This window comes from Aegilops tauschii, chromosome 6, assembly GCF_002575655.3.
Source record: "Aegilops tauschii subsp. strangulata cultivar AL8/78 chromosome 6, Aet v6.0, whole genome shotgun sequence".
Classification (NCBI taxonomy): Eukaryota; Viridiplantae; Streptophyta; class Magnoliopsida; order Poales; family Poaceae; genus Aegilops; species Aegilops tauschii.
In genome coordinates this window covers 391,294,716-391,303,233 of record NC_053040.3, presented here as the reverse complement: position 1 = coordinate 391,303,233, position 8,518 = coordinate 391,294,716, and the positions used below count along the sequence as shown (strand labels likewise).

Genomic DNA, 8,518 nt, shown 5'->3' with positions numbered 1-8,518 from the left:
TCACGCTGGCGCCTGCCGTGGCTGAGACAATGCCGCTGGTCGTGGCCAGCACCGTGATGAGGAGAAGCAGGGTGGCGTTCGCCATTGTGGAGACGAGAAGTAATGCAGATGCAGACGGTTTGCTTATTGGCTCGTTGCTCTTGATTAGCAGGTAGCTGAAGGATGCGCTTGTTGTGTGGAGGGAATGTCTCTCAAGGGTCACGCTTTATATAGAAGAGATCATGGGCAGAAAGTCAGCGGGGTGGCTATGCTCTCTTGAGGTTGACTTTTGATGAAAAATTTGACTTCAAGATGACGCCAAGAAGCCATTTTTATCCGGAACTAAAAATGATTGAAAATAACGATAGGTTTTAGGTACAATGTTCATATGGAGTGTAGAGGTTTCAGAAGATTAATTATAAGTTGATGAATCCATAATCCGGGTGCATGCTAAGCAACCAGTACGCAAGAAGAGTGTTGAGAACAGAGAATGGCTGCAGAGATTGTCGTAGTACGAAGTGTAACTAAAGTAAACCCACAGTAAAGCTCCACGGAGCACTAATCCTGCACAAGTAACACAAGGGATACAGTGAACCAGAATGCCGTCCTTCCTCACATGCTGGACGTGATGCACGATCATAAGCTGAGTACTTAAAATAAGGTAAGCAACGATTAAGGACGATATAACCCTCAAATTAATGCATAGGGCGGTGGCTTGGCGCTACACCCTCTGATCGTGGACAAGGGAAAGACCATTATCAAGGCATCACCCGTGGATCAAACGGTACTTAGCTGGGATAACGGAAAACCGCTAAGATACATATAAACACCGATGAATAATGTTTGGAGAACCATGCAACCGTGAATACACTCCTATTTTTAGTCAGATGTCACCTCGATGGATGTGACATGCACTGGTATTTAGGCATTGTTTACTGACCTGTCTAATATTTTCGATAAAGGGTGGATTTTATTGACTCAAAATGGAGCATCAAAAAGATACAAACACAATGAGCACACACCCGGTCTCTGCATAGCTAGGATGCACACAGCCAACACCAACGCACGCACACAAAAACACGCCGACAGATAGCAAAGTCATACAAGACCAAAGCTATGCGTAGGCGAGGAAAAAAGAAAAAGGCCAAAGTGATCACATCACGATCGGCAAACTATAACAATGACCATATCTGCACCGACAATCTCATGACACCACGCGGACGACGAGGTTCTTCAACAGCAACGCCTTAAGGAAGGGAGTGACATTCAAGTGTTACCGTCACCGGATCCAGCCACCGAAGGTTGGAATCTAAGTTTTCACTCTGAAGAATCAGTCCGAACATTCCAAACAATGCTTTCAACAAGATAACGACATCAAAACATCGCCATTGTCAGGTATACCCAACTCGGGCCAGACCAAGGCTTTCACCTCGGAGCTCAAGACCAGGTGCTCAAGTAGCACCACCATCAAGGTCATGCATGTGTTGTCGCCGCCACTTTTCCACGATCCTAGCAGCTACAAGCGATATGACCGCCGCCACTGCACAACGATCCCTCTACATCAAGACATGGTCCATAGTTTGCATCTCGCCGTCGAAGTGAACCACCATATCTGCAGAGATGAAACTCTCACAGAATCTTTTGATGGCGACAACAATCCGCGGTGAGGCCGCCGCCGTCCTGGATCCAATCCCCAATGACGTAGTCAACTAGGCGGACGCCAATACCATGGGTTGCAGCCGCCGATCATCTGCATACATGTCCACGCATGTGCATTTGTGTATATGCATTCATGCACCAGACCCACGTGCTTCTCCTGATCAAACTCCCAGCCATGGACCAGATCGGAGCCGGAAAGGTAGCTGCGAGATCCGGAGGCACCATGTATGGACATATCGGGAAGCTCACGACATGAGACGACAGCGGCCAGAACAGATCGGGAAGCCAGCAATGACGGCGGCGGCCAGATCGGAAGGCGACCACCAGAGGGAAGAACAGAAGAAACCGGCCAGAGACCTGTCTAATATAGGAATCTTTCTAACCTTCCGAACAAGTTAATCATCCTGTAAATGTAAAAGAGAAAAGTATACTTTTCATCCCTCAACTCTTGATAGAGTTTAGATTTAGTCCTTCAACTTCAAAATCGGATAACTTGCACCCTTAGCTACTCAAACCAGACAAGGTTCGTCCCTAGACTCACTTTTTGACCGGTTTTGGTGCTGATTCAAAATCGGATAATTTGCATAATTATTTCAAATCTGTGAACATGTTTGAAATTCGGTACTTTTTGAAATCCTCTTACTTTTTCCCAGTTCACGTAATTTTTCAAAATCCACGTACCTTTTCGAAATCTATGATATTAAAAAAACTCATGTACTTTTTTCCAAATCCGCATACTTTTTCCAAGTTCGCGTAATATTTTCTAATTCCCATACTTTGTTCAAATTCGTGGACTTTTTAAAATTTCACGTACTTCTTCCATGTTGGTGTATTTTTTTTCAAATTAATGTACTTTTTTAGTATTCACATACATTATTTGGAAAAAGGTTCCTGAATTTGAAAAAGACCGCGAACTTGGAAAAGGTAGACAGTTTCAAAAAAAAGTACGCAGATCTGAAAAATGTACGTAAATTTGAGAAAAGTGTGTGGGAGAAAAATTACACGAACTTGAGAAAAGTACTCGAACTTGAAAAAATTACGTGAACCAGAAAAAACTGCAAGAATTTCAATAAGAGCTGATGGATTGAAAAAGTACGCGAAATTTGAAACAAAATTATTCAAACATTGAAACAGTACATGGATTTGAAAAACACGTGAATTTATAAAAAGTTCACGAATTTGAAAAAAGTACGCGACCTTGAAGAAAGTATGCTGATTTGAAATAAGTACGTGAATTTAAAAAATTCACGGATTTGAAACGAGTACGTGAATTTGAGTTAGCACCTGTCAAAACCGGGGTGAGTCTGCACTAAAACCGGTCATAACCGAGAACAGGGACGAACCTTGTCCGGTTTTAGAGTTGAGAGACCAAATCTAGACTTCGACAACAGTTAAGGGATGAAAAATATACTTTTCTCAATGTAAAACATGCATTATATCTCTAGGCCGTTTCTTTTAAACTGGATGGCATCGTCGCTCCATTGTTCTGAAACAAAGCATTCAAATGCCGAGACCATTCTGCAGCGCCGAGGTTGTTTTATCTTGTTGGTTCCGTAGTGGTCCATGACGGTTTTACTAATCCAGCAACTAGTATAGTTAGTAGAAATTAACATGTGCGTCAAGATGCCGAGTTATCTTTTGCTCTTTTAGGGGATGGCAGATACAAAAATGTGTAGCAAACTTTCTCAGGCCAATTGGTCAAGTGATAGTTGCAGAAAGAATAATTACATGCCTGAAACATGTGATGGTTACACAATGAAAAATAAAACTGTGCAAGGTAAAATAACTGTACTGCATTCTCACAGAACATCACTGGCACTGAGATGATTACATGCTTACAGGTAACACAAGCTTAAACATTGCTTGGTGACGTTTGATTCATCTTACAGTTTGAAGTGCTCAAGTAGAGCCTTGCTAGCAAGGTCTCGTTTGAAGAAGGCCCCCAAAAACTCAGACATCGCGAAACGCCTGTACTTTGGTGGGTTTTCTGTAGAAACCAGCTCTCGCAACGGCCCATACAAAACTGATTCCCCTCGCTTTCCAGGATTGAAGAAGACGGCAATTGAAACTCTAGCTTCTTCGCGTGAATTCATCACCACCCTGTGTTCGACGCTCTTGTACTTATCATTCGACATTATCTGATGAAAGAACGGGGTAATAACTAATAAACGAGGTAATATCACTGGTGGTGTCGAAACTTGCCACGGATGTTCAGTTTGGTGCCTCAACTTGTAAAATACATGTAATGCGTGCTAAAACTTGGCACTTTGGTTCAAATACGGTGCCAAACACGTTTGTCTACAGCTGCGCTGCTGACTCAGCTTGACAGCGTGGCGTGGGACCCCCTGTCAGCCACTCGAGAGGCTGTGCCCGCGCCGCCGCTGGCCTTTTTTCACAAAACCCTTTGGATTATTTTTTTTCTCTCTCAGAAAAATCCCTGGCTCGGCGGGACAAGGCACATAACGATTCGCTCCCAAATCCCGGTCGACCAAATCCCTAACCCTCGTTCCCCATTCACTGCAGCGGCAGGGCGAGGCAATATTGCTCACGGTCGGCGGCGAGGCCGTATCCTTGCACCACGGCGGCAAGCCTCTGGAGCTCAGGTGAGCTGACGCCGCATCCTCTTCTTTCCCCCTATCCAATCCCTATCTTACACACTCTCCCACCCGTGTCTCACTGTTTAGATGGGAGGATCTGGCATTCCGCGGATGGTCGACCGCGGGGTGAAGATGGAGGACGACGGGGAGCCATGGGCAAAGATTACGTCTGTCGTCTATTGGCGCAAAAAGTCAGGTACTGAATCCATCTCCCCTCTCTGATTCTGTAGTTCATCAAAGATTGGTATTTTAGATGATTTGCACGATTCAAACACAGGACCATGAGATGCCAGATGTGGTGGGTGCATGCCGCGGCACGAGGTAGATCACACCTTGCTTGCAAGAAAGAGGTCCTGGAGCAGAGTCTAAAGGAGAAAGAGGTCCTGGAGCAGAGTCTTTGGTTTAGTTGCAATCATGTTTGCAATGGCTGGGAGGTCCTGATGCATGAATGAGCAATGTTGAAGCTCTTCTTTTGGTGAACTCAGTGTGCTGTAGTAGCTACTTTGTATGTGTACTGAATGAAAATGGCAATACAATGAAGCTTCTGAATTTTACATGTTTTATCTAACATTTCCTGTATTGCAATGATTGAAAGTGAGCCTGCATTATGATGAATTCGGTACAGTAGATGCACTTTCAGAAATGTACTAGCTTTTGTGAACTGGACTAGTACAGAATCTTATAGGACTGCATTAACACAAGCTAACCAAACGGACAGGGGTACTACTCATCATCGGAAGAAATATCCATCGTCTCGAGGTCGGCCAATGCCTGCTGCTTGCGGCCCTCCGAACGGCTCTAGCAGCGGCCTCCTGCTGAGCTGCGTGGCGTACCTCTTCGGCCTGAGCAGCCATGATGCTCACGTCGTACCCCGGCATCACTTACTGTTGATAGACTGAACTTTGACAACATCAGAAACTTTACAGTCAATTTGACAGCAAAATTGCAATTCGACGGCAGATTTAGATAACACTTGAATAATTAATTTTACAGCAGATTCACATAACTCTTGAATAATAAATTTTGAAAGCAGGTTCACAAAACACTTGAACAATGAAAGATACTGCCAATGTGCTTCATGTCAACATACTTAAGTGCATTACATGTTTACATGAAAAGAGGCCTCTAAATAGACAAATGAAGTTCATTGGTGAACTTAGTTGCATTCCATAAAGTTCAGTCATGAACTTCTGCATCAGTTTGTATATCTACATGTGGACGAAGTCATCATCCCACTCATCCCCTTGTGGTGCATTTTGTGTGATTGGCTCTTCCTCTGCTGCGACATGTGACTTATCTGAATCAGGTGCAAACATCAAGTTCCAAAATCCAGCCCCTGGTCCAGTCCTTCCTCCATTGTCATATAGAGTTCCTCTTCCACCATTTCCTCTTCCAGTTCCTCCTCTTGCACCTTCTCCTCTTGTCCTTCCACTTCCTGCAAGCGTGCCAATTTGGAAAATGAAAATTGATAACAAATGACAATAATTTCATGCACGCTGACATGTAGATTTCAACAAAAATCACACCTCTTGTAGCATTTCCCCTACCACCTCGCGAAGCGTTTCCCGTACCACTTCCTGTAGCATTTCCTCTACCACCTCCTTTAGCCTGCCTCTTCCTGCCTCTTGCATTATCACTTGTTTGGTGGCTGGATTGAGGCACATCCTCTGGAATATCTTCAGTAACACCCCTCCTCCTAACTCTTCCAGTAGCCATAGCAGTTGTCACTCTTGGTGGAGGAATGCTAGCTCTAGCTTGTGCGACAAATGAAGATTCAGGAAGAGGACCATGGTCCATGACTGGTTGATATGACATCCTCTCCTGTATATTGCAAACAATGTTTGAGAGTAGAGTTAAATATAAAGAGGCCTGAAATATAAAAATAACCGGTTCTAAAGTTTACCATTTGCTGCATGAGGTAAACCATTGATCCTGGTGTTTGAGTTGGATCCATAGATGGATGAATTGTGTGTGGCATGATGTTCTGCAAATATAACAAATCGCAGTTGCATAATTGATAAACTTCTGTCACAATGTGAAGCAGGACATATTTAACTTACTGAAATTATGGATGGATCATCAAACTCCTCTTCTGAATCATCATCTGTAGCTACTGGTGCCTCTCTATTTGTTTCTGCCCACTTCTGATGACCTTTCTTGTTGTGATTTGCTGCTCCACAAACAGAACAGTGCATGCTTACACCATGTTTAGTCAGTTTCTTGCCCCCTTCCTTGTCAAGCTTCTCTTCTGGATCTTTCTTTCTATTTCTCCTTGGTCTACCCATCACCTTGGTGTACACAGGTGGGTACACATCCACTCCTTCCATCCTTGTCCAATGCTCTTGGTCCCTCATCGGCTTGATATTGAAACTATAAGCTTTTTTGTAAGTAGCTACAGAGTAGCATTCATGCACCAGGCTCTCAGGATCTATCCTCTCCTCTCTAGCACAAGCTATGGCATGATGACATGGAATCCCAGACAGCTCCCATCTTTTGCAGTCACAACTCTCACAGTTCAAATCAACAATATATGAATGGTTCATTGACAACACCTTGAAAACCTTCTGACCAGCCCCTTGAACCATGCAAAAAGCAGCCCATGCAGTGATGATATTATGAAACTGGTCCAGATCCATTATTAATGTGATCCTGAAAGCAATAATCCATTGACTATTCCCGCTTACTATCTACCCCTAATACGACATCATATCCAACTCAAGTGAAATGTTGAGTTGAATTGCGTTGACCTGTAAAGTATTTCATCCGCCCCATATTAATTGACGCTCAAACGGATGTATCTAGCACTGAAATATGTCTAGATACATATGTTTCAACATCAAAGGACAGAGGAAGTATCAAAATTCAAGCAATTGGTTCAAATTACCATCCTCGCGCCAACATAAATTGTCATGAAAAACGTTCGATTTACCAAGCCTAAAATTACAACGTCAGATTTCTAGCATTTCTGAAATTCAAACCATTGCCTTTCCAGTTTTCATAAGAGACGCGCACTACCAAGAATTTCCCCTCCTGTTTCTAAATCATCTGGATTGAGCTGAATTGGTAGCATGCGTGCTTTAGATAATTCAAATATAACTTGAGCAAAGTTGTTGCGGACTGTACTATTTAGAACTGAATCCAGTTACGAGCATTTGGACGCTGACAGAGTGCGTTATACCTGTAAAAGGTCCCCGACATTGATCACAAGCGCGCCCGGCTCAGGCTTCACGTCCACCCAGAAGCTCTCCCCGTCCCCATTGGTGTGCTTCACCTGCAAACCACCAATGCCATCCTGCTCAAGGACGGTGAGCACGCCGGGGTCCGTGTGCGGGACTAAGCCCATGGTGCGCTCAGGCTCGGGGCACACCGGGTAGTAATGGCAGACCATGAGCTTCCCCTCCAGGCACGAGGTCTCCTCCAGCGCCGCACCCCCGAGCCCGAGCCCCTCGGAGAGCAGAGCCATCACGGCGCGGGCCACCGCGGCGGCGTGCGCTTCCCACTCGATGACTTCAGAGCGGCACACCGACGGTATGCGTTCGGCGTTGGGCGGCGTAGGCCCGAACATCACCTGGACGGTGTCGCGCCAGCTCGCCGCGGGGGACCGGAACAGGTCGACGTTCGAGGAGTAGCTGACCCCGCCGGCCAAGGCCCGGCCGTAGTGCGCGGCGCGCTCGGGGGCGGGGAGCTCGTTGAAGGGGCGCACCGCGGCGAGGGCCCTCGCGGGGTGGCCGGAGGGGACGAGGGCCTCGTGGTTAACGAGGTGGAAGAAGCCCCAGTCGCGGGCGGCCGCCGCGGTGGCGGCGGCTACGAGGTGCGCGGGGAGGGAAAGGTCAACGACGGGGATGGAGACGCCCGGGGGAGCAAGCGGGGCGGAGGCATAGGGGTCGGGGTGGACGAAGAGGTCGGGGACGGTGGAGACGCCGGACTCGACGAGGCCGCGGACGCCGGTGCGGGCCTCGTCGAAGGCCTTGAGGAGGGCCGCGCGGTCGGACTTCGGGGAGGACGCGGCCATGGTCGTCGCGTTGCGTGCGTCCCGTTGAGTTTGACGAGCGGAGATGATGTACTAGGCGAGAAGCGGGCTCAAGCTCCTTTGACGTGCCTTGAAGCTGACGTGCCCCTAGAGTTTGACCAGCGACACGAATTGGGCCAGACCAAATTATGGCAGCCAGCTGGGCCAGAGATCAAACAGAGACTATCCATTTACGGCCTTCTTTGTCTGAAAAAACAAATTACGGCCTTCTTTTCTCACAAAAACAAGTTTAAAAAATTCTGCGGCCTTCTGA

At 46.4% G+C, this 8,518-nt stretch overlaps 1 protein-coding gene and 1 long non-coding RNA gene across 4 annotated transcripts; one reads left to right on the top strand and one right to left on the bottom strand.

Annotated features, from left to right (window-relative positions):
* Positions 1-3,372: 3,372 nt before the first annotated feature.
* On the bottom strand, positions 3,373-8,314 carry LOC109757057 (1-aminocyclopropane-1-carboxylate oxidase homolog 4). 3 transcript variants are annotated; one of them, XR_005760456.3, is made up of 5 exons: positions 7,414-8,311; positions 6,296-6,982; positions 6,139-6,219; positions 5,762-6,056; positions 5,221-5,670 (listed from the first exon to the last, which is right to left on the bottom strand). XR_005760456.3 is itself a non-coding variant. In XM_020315875.4 (4 exons), the coding sequence occupies exons 1-4, from the start codon at positions 6,869-6,871 to the stop codon at positions 5,444-5,446; spliced, it is 1,179 nt and encodes a 392-aa protein (XP_020171464.2). In that variant the 5' UTR covers positions 6,872-7,010; the 3' UTR covers positions 5,221-5,443. The 3 variants fall into 3 exon arrangements, 2 of the variants coding, with proteins under 2 accessions (XP_020171465.1, XP_020171464.2); XM_020315875.4 differs by lacking the exon at positions 7,414-8,311 and having other exon boundaries at positions 6,296-7,010; XM_020315876.4 differs by lacking the exons at positions 5,221-5,670; positions 5,762-6,056; positions 6,139-6,219; positions 6,296-6,982 and adding an exon at positions 3,373-3,776 and having other exon boundaries at positions 7,414-8,314.
* Positions 4,098-4,789, top strand: LOC109757059 (uncharacterized). Its single transcript, XR_002231431.4, has 3 exons — positions 4,098-4,241; positions 4,323-4,431; positions 4,513-4,789. It is a non-coding gene; the product is annotated as an uncharacterized lncRNA (long non-coding RNA).
* Positions 8,315-8,518: the final 204 nt, after the last annotated feature.

Bases quoted from the DNA above. Each gene is read 5' to 3' on its own strand.
- LOC109757057 (XM_020315875.4), bottom strand. From the start codon at position 6,871: ATGGATCTGGACCAGTTTCATAATATCATCACTGCATGGGCTGCTTTT. The intron at 6,220-6,295 runs GTAAGTTAAATA...TTATATTTGCAG, and splicing joins ATGATCCATCCATAATTTCA to AACATCATGCCACACACAAT. The intron at 6,057-6,138 runs GTAAACTTTAGA...TGCAATATACAG, and splicing joins TTTACCTCATGCAGCAAATG to GAGAGGATGTCATATCAACC.